At 50.3% G+C, this 25,594-nt stretch overlaps 3 protein-coding genes and 1 long non-coding RNA gene across 12 annotated transcripts; 2 read left to right on the top strand and 2 right to left on the bottom strand.

Moving 5' to 3' along the window:
• The first annotated feature begins 212 nt into the window (after positions 1-212).
• Positions 213-9,644, top strand: Aplp1 (amyloid beta precursor like protein 1). 5 transcript variants are annotated; one of them, XM_013149826.3, is made up of 17 exons: positions 213-442; positions 1,322-1,465; positions 2,460-2,592; positions 2,763-2,875; positions 3,113-3,246; positions 3,343-3,524; positions 3,982-4,112; positions 4,484-4,558; positions 5,556-5,714; positions 5,792-5,920; positions 6,760-6,859; positions 7,982-8,089; positions 8,332-8,358; positions 8,550-8,620; positions 8,816-8,878; positions 9,012-9,155; positions 9,247-9,644. In XM_013149826.3, the coding sequence occupies exons 1-17, from the start codon at positions 296-298 to the stop codon at positions 9,343-9,345; spliced, it is 1,959 nt and encodes a 652-aa protein (XP_013005280.1). In that variant the 5' UTR covers positions 213-295; the 3' UTR covers positions 9,346-9,644. The 5 variants fall into 5 exon arrangements, with proteins under 5 accessions (XP_013005280.1, XP_063108693.1, XP_013005281.1 ...); XM_063252623.1 differs by having other exon boundaries at positions 8,335-8,358; XM_013149827.3 differs by having other exon boundaries at positions 3,358-3,524; positions 7,979-8,089.
• LOC134476846 (uncharacterized) lies at positions 360-1,278 on the bottom strand. The gene is made up of 2 exons (XR_010048613.1): positions 790-1,278; positions 360-510 (listed from the first exon to the last, which is right to left on the bottom strand). It is a non-coding gene; the product is annotated as an uncharacterized LOC134476846 (long non-coding RNA).
• Positions 9,645-9,840: 196 nt separating the features above from the next.
• LOC111756000 (LYR motif-containing protein 2-like) lies at positions 9,841-11,067 on the top strand. Its single transcript, XM_063252624.1, has one exon. The coding sequence runs from the start codon at positions 10,784-10,786 to the stop codon at positions 11,021-11,023; it is 240 nt and encodes a 79-aa protein (XP_063108694.1). The 5' UTR covers positions 9,841-10,783; the 3' UTR covers positions 11,024-11,067.
• A 4,989-nt stretch (positions 11,068-16,056) lies between these two features.
• Nfkbid (NFKB inhibitor delta) lies at positions 16,057-24,163 on the bottom strand. Of its 5 annotated transcripts, none has more exons than XM_003467323.4 (12): positions 23,965-24,163; positions 22,473-22,576; positions 22,212-22,272; positions 21,633-21,850; positions 21,226-21,413; positions 21,038-21,143; positions 20,735-20,881; positions 20,566-20,617; positions 20,326-20,474; positions 17,581-17,697; positions 17,131-17,295; positions 16,057-16,687 (listed from the first exon to the last, which is right to left on the bottom strand). In XM_003467323.4, the coding sequence occupies exons 1-12, from the start codon at positions 24,137-24,139 to the stop codon at positions 16,634-16,636; spliced, it is 1,536 nt and encodes a 511-aa protein (XP_003467371.3). In that variant the 5' UTR covers positions 24,140-24,163; the 3' UTR covers positions 16,057-16,633. The 5 variants fall into 5 exon arrangements, with proteins under 5 accessions (XP_003467371.3, XP_063108698.1, XP_063108695.1 ...); XM_063252628.1 differs by lacking the exon at positions 23,965-24,163 and adding an exon at positions 23,078-23,091; XM_063252625.1 differs by lacking the exon at positions 21,633-21,850 and having other exon boundaries at positions 23,084-24,159.
• Between the last annotated feature and the right edge of the window lie 1,431 nt (positions 24,164-25,594).

Here is a 25,594-nt window from a genome sequence, read left to right on the forward strand (position 1 = left end):
ACGACCCGATCTCGAGGCTTGGCCTTGGCATGGGGTGGGACGCCCGGAATCTCTCCGGGCGGGGGCCTGGCGCAGGCTCCCACCGGGGTTCCCGAGCTGCTCGGCTCTGCGCAGGGCTGCCACGCTATTGTCCTGGCCAGGAAGGCGGGGCCGGCGCGGGGCGGGGCTGGCGGCGCCGGCGCAGCCCGGGGGCGGCGGGAGGAGGAGGCGGTGGCGGTGGCGCTGGGAGCTCCTGTCACCGCTGGGGCCGGGCCGGGCGGGATCGCAGGAGACCTGAGGGCGCCAGGGCCGGGACATGGGGCCCGCGAGCCCCGCCGCTCGCGGTGCAGGCGGCCGCCCGGGCCCGCCGCCGCTGTCGCTGCCGCTGCCACTCTTGCTTCTGCTTCTGCGCGCGCAGCTCGCCGTCGGGAGCCTGGCCGGTGGGAGCCCCGGTGCGGCCGAGGTGAGGCCGGGCCAGGTCCTGGGGGATGGGGGAAGGGGAGGGACAGGGCCGCAGGACCCGACGCGGACCTGTCCATGTCAGAAAGCGCAGTCCTTTCAGTCAGGTGGCCCGCCCCCAGGTGCCCCTGACCGGCACTAGGTATTCATGAACCCAGTCTTCGTGGCCCGGACCCCCCCATCATCTGATACCCTAACCCCCTCCAACCCTGGTTACAGAAGTCCAGCCTATCCCTCTCAGCCCTCTCACTCCAGACGACTAGGCCTCAGCCCCTTACCACCTGAGCATAGGACCCATCAGAGAGTAAGACACTAGAATCCGAGAATCTAGGCCCCTTGCATTCTCTGTACCCAAATAAATAAGGGTCCTCACAGGCTCTCAGGACCCAGGAATCCAGGCCTCCAGCCACTACCAACTGCGATGTAGCTCCCAGTCCTCAAGGACCTGGTGTCCAGGCCTGCAGGAAGCCAGGCCTTGTGGTCTTTGCACCCCCGCAGTGGGAAGCCTGAACTAGGGATGGAAGGAGGAGGGGCCAGAACGCCTGGGTTTAGACTTCCTCCCCCAGGATTCAGATTTAACTCCTTCAAGCTTCAGCGGGACTGCTTTGGGGTGGGGGCGGAGTCTGTCTCGCAGCAACAAGCCTCTGGAAATCAGGGATGTGTGGAGGGGTTGGGTTGCCATAGTGACGGAGAGCTGGGGTGCCTTCGCCCTGCGGAGCTGTTTCCCAAGGAACGTTGTTTCCAAAAAGACGGATGCAGAGTGCTTGGGGGAGGGGATCGCAGCCAGGGGTCTGAATATCTGGTTCTTAGGGAGCAATGAACCAGGGAACCCATATGCCAATGTCCTTCGGGTCCTCACTGCCCTTTCCACCTCTACTGCTAGGCTCCGGGGTCGGCCCAGGTGGCAGGACTATGTGGGCTCCCAACGCTTCACCGAGACCTGCGCACCGGCCGCTGGGAACCAGATCCACAGCTCTCACGACGCTGTCTCCGGGACCCGCAGCGCGTGCTGGAGTACTGCAGACAGGTGGGCGGGGCTATGGAGGGGCGTGGTCAGCGGGGAAAGGGTCTCAGATCCAGCGAGGTCGCCTCTGAGACTTTAGACTCTTAAAAGAGGCAGGATTTCGGGAGATGAGGGATCTAAGGCGGCTAAAGGAGCTGGGAGACGACCTGGCCAATGAAAAGCGAGGTGGTGACCTGTTTTGAGAAATTCAAGTCTGGAGACAGGAGAGCAGCCCAAAGACACAGTCTAAGGAAGATGGCCAGGGAAAAGACGGGGTTTAGAAACCTGGTGAGCTTTGTAGGAGTACCGGCATAGGTGGGCGTGGCCAGTGGAGAGGCGGGCTAATACCAAGAGACCTATGGGGCAGCAAGATGGGGTGAGGGGAGCAGTAGAATCCAATGAGCAAGCGGATAACCAGGAGGCGTGGCTATGAGAAGGCGGGTCAATAAAAAGAGAAGGAATACTAACAGGAAAGGCCAAACGTAAAGGGGGAGGCCTGGAGGAGGATAAAATCTAGGGAGAGAAGAACCTAATTCTGGAGGAAGGGTGACCAGAGAAATGAATTTACAGAGATTGAATTTATAAGCAGATGAAGAGACTTTCATAAAGGAAATGGACAGGAAAAGAAGTGCCTAAGAAGAGGATTGTGGCCAAAGACATGGAGGATTTAAGATACCTTAGTTGGTTCTATGGAGGAGCAGAATCTCAGGAGATGTCCTTGTGAATGTTAGAGTCTTGTGACAGGTGCAGTGGTGTGTGGCTGGAAGGCTGAGGAAGGAAAGTCACAAATTTGAGGACAGTATGAGAAATTTAGTGACTTATCAAGACCCTGTCTCAAAATGTAAAAAATAAAAACATAGATAAAAGAAGAGTTGGGCATACTGCTCAGTTCGAAGGCCGTTGGTTCGATCCCCAGTACAGAAGTGGAGAGCAGAGCCTCAAAAAAGAACATGACCAGTGGGGGGGGGGGTAGCAGGAGCTGGGTAGTGGGCTGATTGTCCCTTCTTGGTGCCTCCAGATGTATCCGGAGCTGCACATCACACGTGTGGAGCAAGCAGCCCAGGCCATTCCGATGGAGCGCTGGTGTGGGGATAGCCGGAGTGGCCGCTGTGCCCACCCCCACCACCAGGTTGTGCGCTTCCACTGCCTACGTGAGTCTCTAAGAAACATTTCTGAGCCCTGTCTCTGGCCCACATTATGTGGTTAGGTGCTTGGGTCCAAAACAGGGCAGAGAAGCCTCTGAGAATAAGATATCTGAGTCCTGACAGGGAGGAGCTGGTGACTGTGGGAGAATCTCATCCTGGTGTCTCCCATTCCTCAGCTGGTGAGTTCGTCAGTGAAGCCCTACTGGTGCCAGAAGGCTGCCGGTTCTTGCACCAAGAACGCATGGACCAATGCGAGAGTTCAACCCGGAGGCATCAGGAGGCACAAGAGGTCAGGACCCTGGCCCCACCCATGCCTGTCTCATTAGAGCCCAGAAGTCCAAGCCCCTATCACCATCCTTCACCAGCTGTCTTGTGACAGCTCCTTGTGTCCACGGGGTTCTGGAGGAACCCTTTCCTCCAAAACCAAGAATCCAGGCTCCCAGCCTTATCAGCCCCCAGGACCCAGGCATCCAGTCTACACCCTCCTACTCCATAGTCCTGGCATCTGGACCCACTCTTCCCACAGGCCTGCAGCTCCCAGGGCCTCATCCTACATGGCTCAGGTATGCTTTTGCCTTGTGGGGAAGATCGGTTCCGAGGTGTGGAATATGTATGCTGTCCTCCTCCAGTGACTTCCAACCCATCTGGGACAGCAGTTGGGTAAGTGGCCATTCTGATGCTCCTGGGGAAGAGGAAGGAAACCAACCTTGGGGCTTACACTCAGGATCTTACTTCCTGGGTCTCCTGCTTCCTCAGTGACCCCTCCACCAGGTCCTGGCCCCTGGGGGGCAGAGCAGAGAGGGGTGAGGATGAGGAAGAGGAGGAATCCTTCCTACAGCCAGTAGATGATTACTTTGTGGAGCCCCCTCAGGCTGAAGAGGAAGAGGAAGAAAGAGCCCCACAGCCAAGCTCCCATACCCCTGCTGTGATCAGCAAAGGTAAGGTCTCCTCAGTTCTCTCCCTCAATAGGGAAAGGGTGATTTAGGAGAGCTTTGCTTTATGGGTCCCTTGGGGAGGGACCTGTGGAGAGAGGCCCAGGTGGGGGGAATGGAAAGAGGTAGGAGTAACTTTGGAAAAAAGTAATGAGTGGCAGAGGGTTAGTTCATGAAGAATGCAAAGGCACAAGGTAGTTTGGGGATCATTGAAAGTGGAGGGCCCATTTGCTAGGTCTTAAGGGTCACTTGGGGAAAGCTTGGAAGACAGCAAAAGGGATTTGCAAGCTTTGCAGGAACAGGAAAGTCCAGAACAATATCTTCCATGATGTTAAGCAGCAGTGATAGCTCAACTGGGTGTGTCACGGTCTCCAGTGCACTCTAGGAAATTCAGTTCTTCAGGCAGGAAAGGTGACTTGGAGGTGCACTACAGGCCAACCTCCTGGTCCTGGTGGTCTTGCAGTCACCCCAACCCCAAGGCCTACTGATGGTGTGGATGTTTACTTCGGCATGCCTGGGGAAATCAGTGAGCACGAGGGGTTTCTGAGGGCCAAGATGGACCTGGAGGAGCGCAGGATGCGCCAGATTAATGAGGTACTGGGAACCCTAGGAGCCCACCATATCCATCATGGAGCTCCCTAAAATGCTGGAAATCTCCTGAGGAGCCCATTAACCCTCATACTTCTGAGGGCTGCCCTTCAACCCTCATCCCTTAACACCACCCCCTAAGATGACCAGAGATCCCTGACCCACCTAGAATCCTAATGAGATATCCCCAAAATCTCTGGAAACTCTGGCCCATCATGCACTTTGACTTTAAACTCCCCTGGGTCTTCCCCCTTGGGAATACATGAGCTAGTGGGACGTAAGGGCTCTATGTCCTCCAAAGTCTTGGTAAGGGGTTGGGAGACTCACAAGATAATCAGGATGGATTGTGGGGTCCTGAAGCTCCATCCCACTCCTAGGTGATGCGTGAATGGGCCATGGCAGACAACCAGTCCAAGAACCTGCCTAAAGCTGACCGACAGGCCCTGAATGAGGTAGGACAAGGGGCTGGATGGTCTCAGCCTGGCTCTGGCCAAGTCCTACGCCATCCATTTCAACCCCCTCCTGCTCACCTCAGTGTTTCCTGGCCCCACACCCCCATTTGGCCCTGTCACTTTTGACCTGACATTGCTGTCCTCCTTAGATTAGCAGGGTTTAGGCCTCCCCTCCCCCCTTTTGAGTCAGAGTTTCACTCTGCAGTTCACGATCACCTTGAACTCACTTTATAGCTCAGGTTGCCCTCAAACTCACAGTGATCCTCCTGCCTCAGCCTCCCAAGTGTTGGGATTACTGGTGTGCACCACCACACCTGGCCAGGCTTAACCCTTCTTGACTTCTTTCTGAGGTATGGCTCTGGAGTCCTCTCCCAAGCCTGTTCCTCCAAAATTATAGCTAGGTTCTTCTCAGCTTGTCTTGGAGGCATTCACATCGCTGTTAGGCCCACCGTGACTCTGGTCCTGCCACTTTACCTTACTTTTACTCAATTCCTCCCCAATAAATCCTGCCTCCTAACTTTTGACCTCACCCCCTTCAACCTGATCTGGATGCAGCCCTACCCCATGCATACCCCTCTCAGGTTAGGCTGTATTCCAACCCTCAGCCCTGCCCCATGGGTCTCACTGAGGTGCAGCCCGTCTCTGGTTTGGGCTTGCCCAGGTCTGGCGCCCTGCTCTCCCTACAAGATTTGCAGGGTCTTAACACTGATCAGTTCTGTTCTCAGGTTATTCCCACCCAGTCTGATCATTTATACACTCAGATTTGCGTCCAGGAAGCCTAGTCCTGACTCTACACTATCTGTCCATGTGGCCCCCTTCTAGGACGTGTCCTTTGACTAGTCGCATCTCAGGTGGCTCTGTCCAGGCCAGACCCACAGAACCCTACTGTGCTTGCCCCAATAGTCCTGCCTCTCCAGACTCCCGTTGACCCACACATTCACCTGTCTTTACCTCTCCTGTCCCCGTGCCACTCCTACCTCCCCATCCCCAACACCAGCACTTCCAGTCCATTCTGCAGACCCTAGAGGAGCAGGTGTCTGGTGAGCGACAACGCCTGGTGGAGACCCATGCCACCCGAGTCATCGCCCTGATCAATGACCAGCGCCGAGCTGCCCTAGAAGGTTTTCTGGCAGCCCTTCAGGGGGATCCGCCTCAGGTACAGGGTGGTGGGGGCAGAGGACAGGAAGAGAGAAAGGCTACAACAGGCCTGGGCAGCCTTCATCTGTCCCATAGGCAGAGCGAGTCTTGGTGGCCTTGCGGCACTACCTGCGTGCAGAGCAGAAGGAGCAAAGGCACACACTGCGACACTACCAGCATGTGGCTGCTGTGGATCCTGAGAAGGCCCAGCAGATGCGATTCCAGGTGCTCATATGCCTCCAACTCCCAGAGGCCCTGCTAGCCTGCAGATCCCAGACCCTCGACTCTTCTCTTGTTCCTTACATGCTATCCCTGGGACCCCCTTCCTATACCTGAAGCCCCTTCCTGGGCCTAGGTACTTTCCCAGTCCTCATCTCCATTTTCTACCCTCCAGACCCTACTTCCCGATCCTAGAACACTGCTCCTCACCAACACTGTGCCTTTGATCCCCTTCTCTGCCTTTAAATTCTTTCTTCCTGTCCCTTGGATTTCTACTTTTTCCAGAATCCTTTTCCTGTGCCTTAAATCCTATTCCTGTCCTTCAACCTGCCTTCCTCCCTAGTCCCATTTGTTTTCCCATAAACCCCCTCTCTGTGTCTTCAGAATCTAATTCCCGTTTCTTGGAGACTTGCTTCCCGTCTATAAGTTCTCTGTTCTGTGCTCTTAACTTCAAATCTTGCCTTTGAACCACTATCATTTCTGTATTACTCTCCCATTCTACTTCCTAACTGTGGAACCTATCCAAACCCCACTTTCTGTTCCTCACACCTGCCCCACTTACCCTACTTCCTGTCTTCTATACCATATCCCTTGTATCCTATATTTACTTCTTGTGTCTCCCTTTTCCTTGGGACCAAGGAGTTCACACTTAGTAGGAAAGCACTAACCATTAAGTTATATCCCAACCTGTTTTATTTCTACATTGTCATTTGCAGACAGGGTCTAAATTCTTTTATAAGTTGTCCAGGTTGGCCTCAAACTTGCAATCCTGCCTCGACCTCTTGAATAGCTTGGATATAGGTGTGTGCTACTAACCAGCCATCTCTCATACTTACTCCCCATAGGTACAGACCCACCTTCAGGTGATTGAGGAAAGGATGAACCAAAGCCTGGGGTTGCTTGACCAGAACCCTCACCTGGCTCAGGAGCTACGGCCCCAGATCCGTGAGTGCCCATTGCCCTGGTCCTCACTCTAGACCTCTGAAGGCCAATTTTGCCCCCCTAATTCAGTTATTATTATTATTATTATTATTATTTAATATAGGGTCTTGCTATATCGCCAGGGTAGTCCAGATTGGCCTCAAACTCACAATCTTGTTTCTGCTTCCCAAGAGCTAGGATTACAGATATGTAATGTTGACCAGCTTAATTTTCTATCCTTGTGTAACAGACTCCAAAACTTAATATTTTTATCCTCAAAACCATTTTTCTTCTTGGTGTAGTGGCTTACGTCTATAATCCTAGCACTCAAGAGGCTGAGCTAGTTCAAGTCCAGCCTGAACTACATAGTGAGATCCTATCTCAAAAAAACAAAACAACCCAAAACTAAAAGCTAAAAAACATTTTTCTTCACTCATAATACTGCCAGCTGGTCTGGATTCAGCTGGAGGTCCTCCTGGTGAACTTCCCAGGAGTAAGTGAGCAGCCATATTTAGCTAGAGGATCACTGAGGGATTGGGACTCTGGCAAATGTGCCGGTCCCCCTCTCCAGGTATGATCAGCGCCTCTCTCCTCCAAGGTGCCTCTCCATTGCAGGCATTTCCTACATGATGGTTCAGACCTCCCAGTGCAGAAAAGTGGAAGTTCCCAGATGATTTATTTTTTCAGTTATCAAGACTGAACCCAAGGCTTTGTACATGCTAAGCAAACTGCGCTACTGAGTAATAAATCCAACCCCTGCAGATCTGCTTAAGGCTTGAGCCCACATTCATTTGTTTAGACCAAGTTACAAACTGAGAACCAGATTTAATGGAAAGGACCTGCACAAGAATGTGGATGCCAGAAAGTGTGACCTTGTATAGCCTCTGGATCTATTGCAACTTCCTCCTGGATAACTCATATCTAAATATCTTGATAGTTAATGAAACTAGATTCTGAAAACTCTAGCCCCCACCCTCCCTGCCAGTGGTATCTCTGGCCACTTTGCCAGTTTGCATTTAGGGCTGCCTCTGCTGCTGCATGATCTCCCAAGCACTCCACTAAATGGTGCTCTGCACTTATGCTGTCTGGCTTGTGGCGTTCCTATGCTGACCACCTCAACCCCTCCTTGCATATTCCCCTTAGAAGAACTCCTCCGTTCAGAACACCTGGGTCCCAGTGAATTGGAAGCTCCTGTACCTGGGGGCAGCAGTGAGGACAAGAGTGGGCTGCAGATTCCTCCAGATTCCAAGGATGGTGAGTGAGCCTAAATATGGAGAACCCCACAAGCCTCCAACTTCATCACTAATCCTCTGGGGGCGGGGGTCCTAGCCACCACAGTAACGGGGAGAGGAAGGGGAGGAGAGTCTCAGGGTATGGAGACCTCCATAGGGTCCTCGGTCCTCCTTTGGTCCCTGGGAGGGTGTTTCTTCACTCTTTCTTTGATGGTGCCCCCTTCTCTTCATTGTTTCACCTGCCTTGTACCCTTTGGCTGCCAGAAGACACCCCTGTGACCCTTCCAAAAGGTGAGTGTCACAGAAGGTAGACCTCAGCCACTAAAATCTCATTGAATCCTATGTCCAAAGTGGACAAGAGTCCGTACATGAATAAATTTAGATCTTCTGGGGTGGAGTCTGGTGCCCTTTCTGACCCCCCTTCTCAGGTGGGGGCAGCACCCCTCTGGATCATCAAGAATGAGATAGGACTTTGGGGGTAGGGTCCACAGAACAAGATGCTGCATCCTCTGGGAAAGAGAAGACATCCCCTCTAGAGCAATATGAGCTAAAGGTGAGTAGGACCTGTGGGCTCCTGAAGGAAGATCAGTGGGCACCTGGGCTCCTGGGTGTGAGGGAGGAGGTGCTGGGGTTTGGAGTGCTTGGTCTGAGGGAAGAGACGGCTGAAGATATGAATGTGAGTGGGTGTTGCCCTCCTGGACCCTGGGAAGGAAGAAGGTGGGGTCCATGACACTTCCTGCTCCCCCAGGTGAATGCGTCTGTCCCAAGGGGTTTTCCTTTCCACTCCTCGGAGATTCAGAGAGATGAGCTGGTAAGAGAAGGCATAGCCCAGGGTACTCAGGGAGAGATGTCGGAGGCCAGTGTCTAGGCTGTGGCTCCCAAAGCCGCAGTAGCCCTTGATGAGCCTCAAAGGTATGCTGGGTCCCATGTCCTTTTCCACGCAGGCACCAGCTGGGACAGGTGTGTCCCGAGAGGCCGTGTCAGGCCTGCTAATCATGGGAGCCGGCGGGGCCTCCCTCATCGTGCTTTCCATGCTGCTGCTGCGCAGGAAGAAGCCCTATGGGGCTATCAGCCATGGGGTGGTGGAGGTGAGAGCACGAAGCCTGCTGTGGGTGTGGACAGACCCTGTGCTCAGCGCAGCGAGGCCCCAGCCCCAACCCCCTTCCACCCCTGCTGCAGGTGGACCCCATGCTGAGCCTGGAGGAACAGCAGCTGCGGGAACTGCAGCGGCATGGCTATGAGAACCCTACCTACCGCTTCCTGGAGGACCGACCCTGAGCCCAGGCCTCATTTCTTCCTGGCGCCCCACAACCCCAACTCCCAGCCTAGGGGTGGGGAAGGGAGGTCTTGACAGATGTCATTCTGACATCTCCTTTCCGATTCCAAATTCTTTCCCTAAGAAGTCCCGCAGGTGTCCCCCGCTGCCACCTCATTTGGTACCTCCTCACCTTATTTATGTTAATTTATTGCTCCTTAGGGTGATCACCACATTGGTTCCAGTGTCTGTTGCTCCCTGGAATTCACTCTCCCACATTCTCCCATTAACATCCCAATAAAGTCCCTGTCCCCACAGCCCATCTGTGTCTCTATGGGAGATTCAGTGTGTAAATTCATCTGGAGCGGGTGACTGTCTACCCGAGGCTCCTTTGCCTCGGTAAACTGGATGAGGGCGCTTTAAATCTGGGCGGGGCCTCGGGAGGGCTGACGCGCAGGGGCCGGGGCCAGAGGCTTGAGCGTAGACGTCTGCGCCTGAGCGCAGGCGCTTTCCGTGGTGCTGAACAATCCCAGACGTCTATCTGCTGGTCGCCAGAATGAAACCCACGGAGGTTGGGCTGTGGCAAATTTCTCCAGCTTTACTTAACCCACACACTCAATTACACACAGCAGCTGCCCCAACCTGAAAACCTTGAGGACTCTTCCCTATCCCCATACTGGGAATGAACCCAGGATTTTTGCACTGTGCTGCATCTCCTGCCTTTAAAAGGATTTTGGGTGGGTGGAGTCTCAGTAAGTCACTAAGTTGCCATGACCAGGTTTAAACTTGTGATCCTCCTGCCTCAGCCTTTCAGAATGTTGGGTGACAGGTGTGCACCATCAGGCCCTGGAATCTTGAACAACCTCATTCCTAAAGTCTTCACTGTTTCTTGAAGAAGTTCCCTGGGACTGAAAACTACAGTCAGGTGTCCCAGCAACGGCTGTGCGAGGTCAGCAAGCACCTACTAGCACACATAGCCTCTCGTGTTCCACTGGAGGACATGGTGAAGCTGGTCCTCTACCTGTGCTGATATCTGTCCCGAGACAATTGTAATGAGGGTTAACAGGGCATCTATGTGGAAATATTAAGTATGCCTGCACTTAGCAGGTATTGGTGAAATAAATTAGAATGTTATAGATGCAAACACGCAAATGGTGCTCACCCTAGACCAGGAACAGCCCCAAGGGCTTTACACGCAGTGCTGCACTTAATGCTTAATTCTACCCCAAGGAAATGGAACCAATCTATCCCTGTCTGGAGATTAAGAAGTTGGAGTTACATCACATACCTAAAGTCACCATCTACGAAAAATGGGAGCTAAGAATTTATTCTAGGTAGCCTGGCTTTGAGGCATACACTCGGTCACTTACTAGGCTATGTAGTACTTCAAGGCTGCCCTACGTGGTTTTCAAATTATGCACTTCAAAACTCCAGGCCAAGCCAGATGCCCATTAGGCCGACATGGCCATCTCCCACGTACTTGGAGCCACACTGTCACTAAAGCAGTTCCTGAGAAGGCAACAAATCCTCCTCCTCTGCAGAAGGATTTTGCAAGCAATCTGGCAAGCTCCAAATGTGTGTGATCACAAATACCTGAAGAACTGGGCAAGGGAAGAATTCAAAAGAAATAAAAGTGCCACAGAAGAGGATACAATCCAGATGACGATTACTCAAGGCAACATCCAGCTAAAGGAGTTTTGAAAAAAACACTTGCATTAGAAAAATCCTAACTATAGAAATTTTCTGAAGGATTTCCAAATATGCATGTTTTGCTGCATTTAGGCTTAATGGACAACTTAAAGTCAAGTCAAACTGCTGGCATATATAGTACTTATGCACAATTTCAGATAATGGAGCATAGTATGTTACGGAGAGCAAAGAAAAGCACAATGAAGCAATAATGCCTTGAAAGTGAGAAATATACCTGAGTTCTGGATGTGTTGCCAGTTTTCATAAGAAGCAGAAACTATTAAACAGCCAGCTGCACATGAAAAGATGCTGAGCACAAATCCCGAAAACCCATATCAAAACCATGAGATAACCTTCACTTTACAACGGCTGTAATTAGAAAGGAAAATAAACATTGGTGAAGATGTGGAGAAATTGCTTGGTAGCACACACCTGTAATTTCAGCACTCTGGAGTCTTCTTGAAATATCCTTCTGTATGACCATCAGAGTACATTGTTCAGCTGTGCCATGATTTGATAGACAAAGGACTCTAAAATGACCATCGCTGGAAAATCTGGATCTCTGCTGAAAAAAAAAGGAAGGGGAAAGTAAAGAATTTAATGAACACACTGAAACACCAAAAAGAACAGGGAAAACTTTAGGCAACTTATAGGTGAAACTTCCACAATTACCTTAATTTTTATGTGAATAGAAGTATACCCTGAAGGAAAATCCTTGGTGTGTCAGGTTCTTCTCCAGGAACAGAAAAAATAAAGAATTTTGAAGAATACATCAGACATAAATGTGTCACAACCAGAGTTGACTAAGGATGTTTTTGAAAGCAGTTAAATGTATAATATACTTTTTAATTTAATCAAAGACATGGAAGTGAAAATTTATGGAAGTTGCTGGGGTTATCAATCCTGCAAGCTTAAGTCCTGTTCAACAGGACAGAATTAAGAAGTTAATCCAAGATGGCCAGATGTAGAATCTGAAAAAATGTAGACAAAATTCTGCAGAATAAGACACAGTGCCTAGTAACTGCACGTAAGCCAGAGGAGTCACATTAGCCAGTGGTACCTATGTCGATGACCTGGATTGCTAGGTCCCACTTCCTATAGCCTCAGAATTCACAACACAAAATACTTCTGATATCCTTCTGAGAGAGTAATATACTAATGCAAAATGCCTTTAAGAACCAACTTTCGGGTTCTGAAATAAGTATTAATGTGTTGCAAAACCATCTGACAAAAAGGAGAAGCATTTGTGAACTTTCTAAATAAAGAATATGTTGGGGGAACAAAACAAAACAAAACTACAACAAATCTCCAGTCCAAGCAATACCTACCATTCACCAGAGTGGGCGTATACAACCTGCAACCCACCAAGCCTTCACACTGAGTTACATCAGCCTTCCTGACACTTTTTAAACCTTCAAGACAGTTTCATTATGTTGCCAAGGTAGGGATCAAACTTGCAATCCTCCTGCCTGAACCTCCCAGACTGCTGGGGTTAGAGGTACATACAAACGCAACTAATTGCCCTCAGTTTTTAAATGTCACAATAAAAATAATTTTAAAAGAAGCAAACTATCTACATTGTGTATTTCACATGAGACCCAAAACTACCTCTTCAGTCAAAAGAAAAAAGAAAGACGAAAAAAGAAAAAAGGCAGCCTGCAGATTGAACATAGGCACTACAGTACACTTGACTTCATACCACAGTTTCCCAACAGATGGCAGTAAAATGCTGTGTTCCGGTATCCGTGTGTCTCACCCTTTTCTGACAGATGGCTTGGGGAGGGAGAACCTAATTCTCCCAAAAGCAGTGATTCTTCATGATATACCCATGCAAATATAAGCCATGTATATTAAATGCACATCTAAGTAGGTACAAGGAGATATCTTTATGATGCAAATTGGATACAATATCACTGCTTTATTGAAGAATTCAGTTTGCATTCCCCCCACCCTTGATACTGAGAGTTGAACTGAGCTACTTCTCAGCTTTTTTTTTTTTTTTTTTTTTTTTTTGAGGCAGGGTCTTGCTATGTTACCCAGGCCTGTCTTGAGCTTTCTATCCTCCTGCCTCAGGCTCCCAAAATTCTGAGGTTAAAGACAGGGAAAAAGCTGCTTTTGTATTTTCACAACCATGAGTGGTAACATGCTAACAATAGGAAAGAAACTTCAAGTAGATGAGACTGGAAATAAAAGGCCATTTTCTTAATATGACTAGTATGATTTTTTAATGTGATGTCAATATTTAGAGTAATTTTTAAATGCTGTTATTAAAATATTTTGCTATTACTCATTTGATGCTCCTAAGTTATCCCTCCTTTCAAGTTGAAAATGATTTTGTTAGTTCTTTTAATATAGTTTTTTTTTACTAGGCACAGTGGTGCACACCTGTAATCCCAGCTCCTCAGAAAGCTGAGACAGAAGGAACACAAATTCAGGGCCATCCTGGACAACCTAGGGCTAGCATGCTGGGTTTAATCCCTACTGCCACATGCACATACAAAAATGTAGCTTTCCAGGGACATTTTATCACATTAGGTGGTTGTGTGTGTGACTGCATGTGTGTACGTGTGTGTGTGTTATGTGTCTTAGTTCGGGCTGCTATAACAAAACACTATAGTGTGTGGTTTAAACAATGAACATTTGTCACAGATTTAGAGGCTGGGAAACCCAAGATCATGGTACTAGCAGATCCTATGACTGATGAGGCCACTCTTCCCAATTTCCAATTTGTGCTGGCTATCTTCTTCCTGTGTCCTCACACTGTCAGAACAGAGAGAAAGAGCTACTTTCTCCTGTCTCTGTCTCTGTCTTTCTCTTTCTGTTTATCGTTATTTTGTTTTTTCTTTTTCTTTTTTTTTTTTTTTTTTTTTTTTTTTGAGACACGGTCTCACTATATAATTCAGGTTGGCCTTGAACTCATAGCAGTCCTCCTGCCTCAGCCACCTAAATGCTGGTATTATGGGCATGTACCACCATGCCTAGCCTTCTGTCTCTTCTTATAAAGGCATTAATCTCATCGCAAGGCTACATCCTCATGACTTAATTGCCTCCCAAAATGCCTACCTCCAAATATTCTGCTGGGGCTTATTGTTCCAGTACATAAATTGAAAGGGGACAAACTCCCAGTGTATAACTATACAAATTGGAATATGTATCTTATATGTGAACAAAATCTCTGATACCATCAATAACAAGAAATAGTATTATTAGGCTTGGGATGTGGCTCAGTGGTATGGCAATTATCAAGTATACACAAGGCCATTGGTTCAATCTCCAGCACAAGAAAGAAAGAGGAAGGGAGAAGGGAGAGACAGAAAGGAGAGAACAAAAAGAGGGAGGAAAGGAATTTTTTTTATGTACCATCAAAAAAAAAAAAAAGGCAAAAATTAAACTAGGTCACACAATTCAAGTCAGCTATGGTAGCGCTCGGGAGGCTGAGGTCAGAGGACCACTATGAATTTAAAGCCAGCCTGGGCTACATAGTGAGACCATCTCAAAATACCAAAAATACATAAAACAAAATAAACATCACACAATGATGAATTCTGATTCCAACTAATTTTTTCTTAAATCAGTGAAATATAGCACATTCATATGAATTGTTCATTTGCCAGCTGCCACTCCTGTCAGTAAATACAAAAGCACATTTGTGCTGGCACAGGGCAGCTGACATGGCCTCTGATAACTCTTTCTCCCGATTTTCATGCCCTGGGATGATGTCCTTCTTGTGATGGCTTGTCCATGACACTGACTTTGATCACTGAGATATTGGCAAGCATAGTGCAATTTTTTGGGATTCACTCTGGAACCCCTGCTAACCACCATGCAAAGAGACCCACAGGGAGTGAGAGATGCTTTCTTGTTCCCAGCAGATCCAGCCATGTCTGTGAGCTATCAGACGGCTGAAACAAGATGCCTTGAATTCCTCCCCAGTGCAGCCAGGAGCAGCCACAGCAAGACAGCAGTGCAGCCAGCTGAGCACAGCTCAAGTTTGCAGAATCACAATGAAGTGGTTGTTTTATACCTGAAGTGTTGGGACGCAGACTCTGGCACCTGCCCTGCAGTGTGCTAATATGTTCTGGCTTGTTGTCTATGAGAGGCTCTGAGCAAGTGGGCTCTGATAGGCCATGGAGCTTTCTGGGTAGTGGCACTTCAGGTGATCTGACTGTGACAAAGCCAGCGTGGGGCAGGGGGGAGGGGCTAGCAGGAGAATAGTGGGCAGAGTTGTCTCAGTGTGGGTTTCCCCAGAAGCAGACACAGAGGCAAGCACTGTAGGGCAAGTTTATTAGGAAGGGATGAAGATATTGGTAGGGGAGGCAGGACAAAACAGAAAGGGAAACAGCCAAGTGCAATGCACACATCTGTAATCCCAACACTCCAGCTGAGGGAGAATCATAAATTCCAGCCTAGCTTGGGTAACTTTTGAGACTCAAGTCCTGTCTAAAAATTAAAACATTTTGGGATGTAGCGTAGTGTGAAGGCCTTAGGTTCAATTCTCAGTACAAAAAGGAAAACAGCCAAGACTGTATGTTATGAAGCCCAAACACTACAGAAAACAGGAGCTTCTGTTGGGGGGGCTCTGGGATCCTGAGTAAAATTTCAAGAAGTACACTTCTAAGGGACTGGAGTATTTACACACTATCTTCGATCAGTCGCTGATTGTGGGCCACTGGATTGAAAAGCAGACATGCACTCTCTAGCCTTTGTTTTTACAGTGCTGGGCATCAAACCTAGGACCTCAAACACTCAGCAAGTGCTCTCCCACTGAGCTCTACCTCAATGAACTCCTTGGCTTTTAAGGCTTGCCATACCTTTCAAAGGGCAAAGTGGTCACAGCAGGAATATGACCATATGCAAACCAGGAAATATGCTCATTTGGACTGTGGCACCTTGACCTTTGACTATTTAGGTCCTGGAAGTGAGGATAATCCAGGGGCTGCATGGGTAGACAGAGAGGGGATGGCATCAGTGTATCTTACATGCTCCACCAGGCACATCCATCCAAATGTGTGACCCTCAGTGCCCCCACAGATGAGACAATGCAATTCTAGTTTGATTGCGTTTAATAAGAAAGTTTAGAAACACTCAAATTAGGGGAGGGATTCACTAGGACTGTGGAGGTCTGGGACAGGGACTCTGCCAAATTCTGAGTCAGAAAGCAGTAGGAACCAGGTCACAAGAGTCCCAGAAGGCCTTTCCTAGATCTCAGGGGTATGGCTCCTTGGGGCCATCTGAGGAGGCCTGCTGGGAAGGTACTGGGACATCCTGAATACCTCAAAGGCGATGACATCTGTGTTCTGGGTACAGGGGGCTGAGCTGGGAGAGGATCCTGAAAGATCGTGGTGGGTGGCAGTTAGAGGGGTCTGGGGTGTTTCACAGAAACAATCAAGGGGCCTCGATTTCACAGAAATCATTAAGAAGGCTCCTTGTGTGCGTGAGGGGTAGCATACTACCCCAAATATTGGGGATTATGCACCCCCTGCAGCCATTTTGGGGTTTTAATGTAAGACCCTAATGGCAAGACATTCCACATACATTATCATGGGTTTGCATCATTAGCATACGCTGACTGTCCCACGGGACGGTGGGGACTGGAAAATCAGTCCAGGTCTGAATTGAGTCCTAAGAGGACAAGCCTGGGGGTGCCACACGGCTCCTCTTCAACAGCTGCCGGAGCTGGGGACAAGAAAGGGGGAGTGAGAAGTGTAAGCGGTAGGAAGGAGAAGTAGGGAGAATGAGTGTATAGTACAGTTAGGGATCAGACCTGGGGAAAGGGAAGGGACAGGAGCTGCTGGCCGGGGGCTCCCACCTTAGAGTCAGCACTGAAGGGAAGAAAAGCTACGGACAAGGGTTGGAAGTCTCATTTGAGGTTAGGACTCAAGAACAAGGGATGAGGGTTTGGAGGTCACACTGAGGGAGGGTGGAAGCCACATCCTGGTCAGAACTAAGGGTTGGGGCAGAGATCAGGAGGCACCATACTGAGGGTTCATACAGTGATGTCAGAGGTCACTTTGTAAGTCAGGGATGGACAAGGGTTGAGGTCACCCACTAAGGTTAGGGTTGGGTGAGGCAGCCCCCCCCCCCCTGGCTCACAGCCACTACACCCTTGTGAGGCTCACCCCTTCAGGGCCTGGCCCAGGGCGCAGCAGGTGGATAGGCTGCTCATTCTCCAGGTTGCGAAGCGTCGGATCCGCCCCTGCTGCCAACAGGTGGCGCACGATGGCCTCCTGGAGAGGTCCAGGGGGCAGGGCTGCTGCCATGTGGAGGGCTGTGTTCCCATGGGCCTGGCACAGTGAAGGGCAAACTGATGCAGATCTGTGCTCAATCGGCTGGGTTCCCCCCACACCTTATGTCTGCCACTTCCACATCCCACACTCCCTTCCATGGCCCACACTCCCTTCCACATCCCAGATGTCTCCTTCCCAGCCACACTCCACACGCCCCTCGGGGTCTGTGTCCCATGCATTCCCCTTCCTGCCTCCACTGTTCCCTTCATGTCTCACAGGCACCCAACATCCCACCGTCTTTTGCTATCTCGTACAACCTACACACCCAGCCCAGGCCCCCACCTTCATGTTGACAAAGGTCCGTAGGTCCCCCCGGGGCAGTTCCAGCAGCAACTGAACCAGGGTAGGGTTGGCGGCCTGCACAGCCAAATGTAGAACCGTCTTGTTGCTCTTGATCTCCTGTGGAAGGCCAGCAGTAGAAGTCAGGCTAATCTTCCACTCAGATCCTATCCCAAAGAACCCAGAGCCTTTAGAGACCCTATTCCTCCTCTCCAAGACTCACCCCGGGTTCCTTACATAGCTGTGTGCGTTATGCACTACAGGACAGTACTGAATTCAAGGGGCAGCAGTTCATAGCACACCAATCACAGAACTGTACATTTACTGTAATTTTCTTGTGCAAGTGTCTGAGAAACTGGCTTTTTTAATCCCTTAAAGGAGCTCTACAGGGCAGTATTTGCCCTGGCCACGTGCATTCTATTTAAAATGCAACCTGTCCCATGCAGACTGTATTTTATCCAAAAGGACAGGGGTTGGGTGCATCTATTGGTGAACTCACTAAGCTATATCCACTGCAATGCTGAGTCATTCTCTTCATGTTTAAAATTTTATTACATGCCTTTAAGGAATATATGTTCTTTTTTTTCTACCCTCTGTCACACAGTACCAGGAACTGAACCCAGGACCTTCATATTGAGCTATATAGCCCCAATCCTTTCTAAAATTTTGAGGCAGGATCTTACTGTTTGCCTGGGCTTGAACTTGTGATCCCTGTTCCTCAGTCTCCCAGAGTACTCGGATTACAGCCATGTATCACCATGCCTGGCAGAATTTATGTTCTTTAAAAATGAATATTAAAGGTTTTGCCAAGTGTGGTGGTGTGTGACTGTAATCCCAGCACTTGGGAGATTGAGGCAGGAGGATTATTATTGAGTTCAAGGCCAGTCTAGGCTACAAAGTGATTCAAGGCTAGCCTGAACTGCATAGTGAGACCTTGTCTCAAAAAGACAAAAAAAAAAAAAAATGTTGTACAAGGAAACCAACATAGTTATAAAGAAAAAAAAAAGATGGAAGAAGCAGCTCTATATTAAAAATAATTTAAATCCTTGTGTGGTGACACACACTTTGGGAGGCTGGGGAAGGAAGGTCATATATTTGAATCCAGCCTCATCTCAAAAAATAAAAAAAGCCTGGAGATGTAGCTCAGTGTGATGGTCTTGAGTTTAATCTTCAGGACCACAAATATCCAGTAACTTTTAAAAAAGACTTGTTATTGTAATATGTGACCTTTATTCAGATCTTTTTGGGGGGGGGATTAAATTCATGACCTCAAGCTTGCCAGGCAGGTGCTTATGTCACTGAGCTAAATCCCTGGCCCCAGATCCTATTTATTTACTTATTTTTGGTACCAGGGATGAAACTCAGGACCTCGCACTTGCCAAGCAGGCGTTTGTGCCACTGAGCAAAACCCCCAGCTCCTAGATCTTATTTTTTTAAGGGAAAAAAAAAAATCACTTTACAGCCAAAAAGAAACCTGACACTAACTAGTATATTTGTGATTATGAGACACCAATGTTTTAAAAGTAGGACAACAGTAATGAGGGTAAAAGAGTTATCTTTTAAAAACATAAGCAGCTCGGTGGTAAAGTATGTACTCTGTGGATTCAGTCCCTAGCACCATGGAAAAGGACACAAATATATATGGAAATAATCATGTAATTTTATATGCTTGGATTTAGATTTGCTTAAAAACAACATAGGGTTGGGACTGGGGATTTAGCTCAGCGGCATAAGCGCCTGCCTTGCAAGCAGGCAGTTGTGAGTTCGATCCCTGGTACCGATAAAAAGGAAAAAACAAAACAAAACAAAAAACAACATAGGGTGGTAGAGCAAGGTTATTGGTTCAATCTCAGCACTGTCAAAAAAGAAAAATAAATGACACGGCAGAGAACGGATGAGGCAGGGCTAGCCATGAGCTGCTGGTTCCTGATGGTGGGTACATGGAGCTCATTTCCTATACTTTATCTGTGTTCAAAATTTCTTTTCTTCCAGTACTAGGAATTGAACCTAGGGTCTTCACACTGAACTGCGTCTCAGCACTTTTTTTTTTTTCAAAAAAAAATTTTTTTTTCTTTTTCCTCTTTTTATCGGTACCGGGGATGGAACTCATGACCACCTGCTTGCAAGGCAGGTGCTTATGCCACTGAGCTAAATACCCAGTCCCTCAGCACTTATTTTTAATCCTGAGCTAGATCTTGCTAAATTGTCTAGGCTGGGCTGGAACTTGCAGTCCTCCTGTCTCAGCCTCCTAAAGTGCTGGGATTATAGAAGTGTGCCACCAAGCAGGTTGTATTCACAATTTTTGAACTAAAAAAAGTATTTTAACCAAGTGATATTTAATTCTCGGCCAGCCTGCAAAGAAGCTACTATCATGGGAAAGGAGGATAACAGAATTAGGATCTGAATTCTACTCTCCTCTCTTGACACACAAGCTCTGAGATTTCTGAACTCCCAGTACCTGTTTCCTTGTCAGTAAAATGGGGAAATAGTATCTGCCTCAAAAGGTGTTTGTGAGAATCCAAATAAATCTATTACTCTCAGAACTTGGTTAAATAGTCAGTGGTTGACAAATTAAATTAAGATCAGTAATATTATTGCAAGTTGACAACTAGTGCACAGAGAAGTGAAGTCATACGCTCAAAGTCATACAGTCAGAAAGAGACAAAGTCACCATTAGTGCCCTGGATCACCCTGCTGGCTCTGTCCCACATACCCTCCCACAGGCTAGCCACCCACAGCCCAGCTCACCTGGCTGGTATGATCTGCACCCATGTGCAACAACATCTGGACACAGGTCAGTCTGTCTCGAGCTTGGGTACTCAGCATCCGAGGACAGAGGCTGGGTGGGTGCACAGCAGCATTGAGGGCCAGGATGGCTGTGTGGAGAGGGGTGAGGCCTGCAGAATGACAAGAGTAAGGTATATGCACCTCGGTATCCACCCTACTCAGCCTCGCCTGTCACAAACAATCCTGCCCACACCAGCTCACCTTCAAAGTCTCTGGCTTCCAAGTTGACCTGAACGCCTGCTTTAAAAACAGCCTGGGAGAAAAAGGAGGAGGAAGAATGCTGTGGAAGTGACTCTCAGGCTTCCTAGCCTAGAAGCTAGCATCTGAGCAACTAACCCACTCCAGACACCCTCATGCCGGCTGGCCATACCGAAAGGACCCCAGGGAGCCCGTAGGTGGCAGCCACGTGCAAGACAGAACGTCCCTGATGGTCAGTGGCGTTAGGCTCTGCACCCAGGTTCAACAGGTCCTCTACGATCAGCGGCTGATTGGCAGCAGCAGCCACCAGGAGAGGGGTCTGCAGGTGACAGGAAAAATCAATCTGGGCTCCTAGAAGCCTCCCCTTTAAAAACCACGAATCCAGGCTCCCAGGCCCCTCCATCCTCAGACTCAGAATTCAGGATTCCATTGCCCTCTTCTCCAGGATCCAGAGCTCTGAGCCCCTAATTCTCACCTTCCCCTTGTGTTCACGAATGTCCAGATGTCTGTACATCTGGAGTACCTCGGCTGCTGCATAAGCTGCCCAGCGCAATCCTCGAGCTGCAAACAGGTGCAGGAGCCTGAGGACAGGTGAGGGCAGCAGTGAGAACAGCCCCTGCTGGGCCAGGAGGCTGCAGATACCCCACTTTCCCATATACTCACGTGTCTCCCTCCTCATCCTGAGCCAGCAGCTGTTGGGGCCCCAAGGCCAGTATGTGAGCTCGGGCTGTATCCAGAGATGGTCCTGAGCATGGAGCCAGCTGTGGGGGGACTGGGGGAAGTCCAGAAACTCTCCAAGATCCTGCCTGTTGTAGGGAGGGTTCTGCATAGAGGCGAGTATCCAGGGGATCCTGAAGAGTACAGGTAGTAGACACAATCAGACAGCTGACAACTCTCCTCCCACTCTACCACACAGGCCCTGCATTGAGCGACCTTGAACCTCTGGATCTTAGTTTTGCTCATCTGGGGAATGGGGTCTTACCCTAGCCCTTGACATTTTAGAATGCTGCATGAAGACAACTGGGAACTTTTAGGGGTCATCAGCATCTTCTCCCTACTTGGTATCTCACCTCCATCCCCAGGGGAAATGGGCCCGGCCTTTCTGAGTCGGAGGGTGGGTAGAAATCAGGAGTCACGAAACCTTCAGCAGCGGAAGCAGGGTAAGAGCAGGGACTGTCTGTATAGGCAGCATGCGTGTTGGGGTCCCAGTCTGGAAAGCTTGTGGAGGGGGCCAAGTTGCCAAGTCCAGGATCCAGAGTCTCCTGGAGTGCTGAGAAGTGGGTATGGCCTGTGTGTGAGAGGAGGGGCCGGGCAGGCCTGGTTACCAAGGGCGGGGGAGTCACAGCCAAGGCACCTTGACTTCTAAGACCATTAGAGCTAGGACTTCTGGGACACTAAAGGGCTGAGGCCTAAAATCCTGGTACACCAAGGGCACAGAAATCTAGATGGCGGTGTAACCAAGGGTCTGGGCTCCTAAAGGACTATGTGCACAGACTACTGGGCTCATGAGAAAATCAAACTTAACTGACTCCCAGTAAGAATGAGGGCCTGGCCCCTAGGTCCCCCAAAGTTCTGTAATTTGGGATGCCCAAGAGCCTGAGGGGAAGCTGGTAGGGAGCTGAGGGAAGCAGGTGAGTTTCCATACTTACCAGCCTCTGCCTCATTCACAGATGGGGTCAAGGACTGAGCTGAGGAAGGGGAGAACTGGGTCTACAGGAAGAAGCAAAAATGAACAAGCGTGAATTTCTGTATAGAGCAGATTCTCAGCTCTAACTGAGGGTATCAGTCCCAATTCAGGGTATCAGAGTGAGGACTACAAACTCTCATCGGCCCTAAGGACCAGCAAGCCAGTAAATTCCTGCAGGACGTCACATGGCCTACAATGAGCTATAGGGATCCCCAGGCCTCACCGGTGCCCCGCCATCAGTGTCCGACTGCTGCTGGCGACGTCTCTGTTCTTCCAGGAGTTTCTTCACAGTCTGTGTCTGGCAGTGGCTTCGCTCATTCCGGCTCACTGGGGAGGAGGAAACAGAGAGTCATCAGGGGTCCTTAAGGCACCCAATGCACGGGGTGGATGTGGGCGCCCTCCCGCGCGGAAAAACTGGCACACTGATGCCGCCTGAGAACTCCAAAGCCAACAGATTTTGAGTGCTTCGCCCGCCTCCGCTGTTTCCTTCCCTTTGCTTTGCACTCTTCCTCTGACCCAACTTTCCACCAGCGTCGTGGAAACTGAGGAAGGGGGAGGAGAGCGTCCCCACCACGGCAGCAACCCCCTCCACTTCCGTAAAAAATTCCACCCCTTGTTCACTCAATCCTGAGGTCTACGTCCACTGTGGGGCGCCAATATCGCCGCTTTAGAGATGCACATGTAGGTCCCAACAATCTCTCTGCTCTAGAAGTTGACCCGCTTGCTGCTCTCTCCCGAGGAAAGCAGGAGTCCGAGTACCCCAAAGGAGCCGCGAGTGCACAGCGCCCGGACTCATCAGGGATCCGGAGATCCAGACCTCATGCCCACCCGAACCTCTGCAGGCTCAGCGGTCTAGAGCGCACTCTGCAGACGAAGCGGTCCCGGAGCCCAGCACCCTCTTCCCCAGGACCCAAGAGGCCCAGACCCGGAGCGCTCAGCGTCGCAGGGCAGGTTCCGGGGAAGCACGGGTTAACCGCCGGGCCCAACGCGCTGACGTCACGGCGCTACGCAAGGGAATCTTCCACCGCCCCGCCCCCTGGCGCAGGTGTGCGGCCCGAGGCTGGTGCGTGGCGGAGCGTGGCGCTCGCGGAATCCCCGCGCGCGGGGAATTCCTGCGCAGCCCGGGGGTCTGGGAGCTCGGCGCCTGGGGAAATCCCGGGTTGGGGCAGAGTCGCGGCCGGCGTGGACCCCAGCAGCCAGGACCCCGACCGAATCCGAGGAGGCCCGAGGTGGAACAACCACGCCCCCAAGGCCTCAGTCCCGCTCCTCCTACCCGGGGCCCAGAGGTCCGCCCCCACCGGTCTCCACACCCGGGACCCAGATTCCAGATCCACCGTCCCCGACGCCCAGGACTCAGGAGTCCAGAGAAGGAGCACGGAGAGAGGGAAGAGGATTCCCCCTCCGTCCCGAGCCGCCTGCAAACGACCGGCACTCGCACTCAGCGCCCAGGAGGGTACTCCGGCTCTGTCCTTCGCAGAGTCCAACCCCAGCCTGTCACTGTTCATTTTCAGTCCTAGGAATAGCACCCAGAACTTTGCACTGAGCTACCTCCCCCTACCTTTTAGGTTTTGAGACGGAGTCTCGCTAAATCTTCAGATTGACTGGGCTGAGTTCAAATTTGCCATCCTGCGCATTCAGCCTCCCAAGTACCCGCGCCCGGCTTGCCTCTCTTAAGTAGCTGAGCGTGTCCCACCTTTCCTCCCTCCATCCATTACCTCGGGGGTTCCGTGGCGCGGATTGCGGGCCCCCAGGGCCGCGGCCTCGGCGCTGCGCCAGCCTAGCTGTTTCCCCGCGGAGCCGCCGCCGCGTCCCAGATGTTGGGTCTGGTCTCCCGCGAGGTTTTAAATTGGGGTTCTGGCACCGCCCAGTCCCGGGCGGGGCCATGCCCATAAGCCTGGGAGTCCCCGTGTCGCGCTCCAGCAAACTCGGTTTCCGAATGGGCGGGTCTGACTTGGAGGATTCAACTCCCGAACGCCCCACTCCACAAAAGGGGGGTGGGTAGCTGGGCACCTCAGGTGCCTGATCCGAAAGAGCTGAGGGCACCTGATTCCGGGAGGATTGGGAGCCTGGACTTCTGAGACTCTGTCCAAGCACGTGTTAAAGGCTTTGACTCTGGAACCCTAGACTGAGGACAGGCAGAGCAGTATTATTGGGTCCTAGAAAGGGAGCCAGGGCTCCAAACCCCTGGTGTCGGAGTTGGAGGTCTTCCCCCACATTGCCTCAGTAGTTTCATGTTTTCTTAATCGTTTAAAATAATTTGCTATCATACATGACGGCATACGTGATGTCACATGCCTGTAAGCTTAGTGCTCTGGCAGGCTGAAGCAGGAGGATTGCAAGTTGAAGCCCAGCAGTCACCTTAGGGACCTAGTTAGGCTATCTTAAAAGTAAAAGAAAAAAAAAAGGAAAAAGTTACAGGCACTTTGCTGGCTGCTGTGGTAGAAAGCTGTGAATGAAACCAGTCAGCAGGAATTCCCAGCCCTCAAGCTGACTGGCATTCCCATTGAAGGTGGTTCTCTGTTCCCACTCGTTGACCATCTCAGCACTGAGCATGGTGTCCAGATTTTTCTCTTGCTTTCACGACTGTTTTCCTGGGTCATCTCGCTCCTTCCATGCTCCTCCTCAGCGTCTCTGGCTGATTGCTCCTCTTCTTCCATTCTCCTTGTGGGTGCTTAGAAAAGGAGGAGAGTTCTCTGTACAAACTTCCTTGGGGATCTCATCCAGTCTCAGGGTTTTGTTTTATTTTATTGTTCTTTGGTTTAGAGACAAAGTCTCATGATGTAGTGCAGGCTGACCTTGAACTCACTTATGTAGGCCAGGCCGCGAACTCCCTGCAATTCTCCCGTCTCAGCTTCCAAGTGCTAGGATTACAGGTGTGTGCCACCGTGCCAGGCAAGTCTCAGGGTTTTAAATACCATCCTTAAGCCATCTAGTCTCGAATTCTCATTTCCAGACAGATTTATCCTATGAAATAGTAAAAGAGTTGAGGAATAATCCCAGCACTCTGGAATGCTGAGGCAGGAGGACCATAAGCTCCAACCCCTTCATGATAGGGGTTTAGCTCAGTGGCACAAGCTCCGGCCTGGCAAGTATGAGGTCATGGGTTCAATCCCCAGTTTAAAAAAAAAAAACAAAACAACTATAAGCTCCAGCCCAGTCTGGACAATGTAGCAACTTGGGGAGACCCTATCTCAAATATACACACATACATACATACATACATACATACATACATATATACAGCTGGGCACGTAGCTCAGTGTGAGGGCCTGGCTTCAATCCCCAGTATGAGGGCAGAGGGAGAGAGAGACTGAGAATTGAGCACTGTGGGCTTTCAGCAACTCC

The sequence above is a fragment of the Cavia porcellus genome, unplaced genomic scaffold, assembly GCF_034190915.1.
Source record: "Cavia porcellus strain 051 isolate PalLab524CR breed Dunkin Hartley unplaced genomic scaffold, mCavPor4.1 scaffold_7, whole genome shotgun sequence".
Lineage (NCBI taxonomy): Eukaryota > Metazoa > Chordata > Mammalia > Rodentia > Caviidae > Cavia > Cavia porcellus.

Coding starts and splice junctions, on each gene's coding strand:
- Aplp1 (XM_003467218.5), top strand. CDS start 296: ATGGGGCCCGCGAGCCCCGCCGCTCGCGGTGCAGGCGGCCGCCCGGGC. Junction 443..1,321: donor GGAGCCCCGGTGCGGCCGAG/GTGAGGCCGGGC, acceptor CTCTACTGCTAG/GCTCCGGGGTCGGCCCAGGT. Junction 3,247..3,342: donor CCATCTGGGACAGCAGTTGG/GTAAGTGGCCAT, acceptor CTGCTTCCTCAG/TGACCCCTCCACCAGGTCCT.
- LOC111756000 (XM_063252624.1), top strand. CDS start 10,784: ATGGCCATCTCCCACGTACTTGGAGCCACACTGTCACTAAAGCAGTTC.
- Nfkbid (XM_003467323.4), bottom strand. CDS start 24,139: ATGGGCATGGCCCCGCCCGGGACTGGGCGGTGCCAGAACCCCAATTTA. Junction 22,273..22,472: donor ACACTGATGGCGGGGCACCG/GTGAGGCCTGGG, acceptor TTCTTCCTGTAG/ACCCAGTTCTCCCCTTCCTC. Junction 17,698..20,325: donor GTGCAGATCATACCAGCCAG/GTGAGCTGGGCT, acceptor GGCCTTCCACAG/GAGATCAAGAGCAACAAGAC.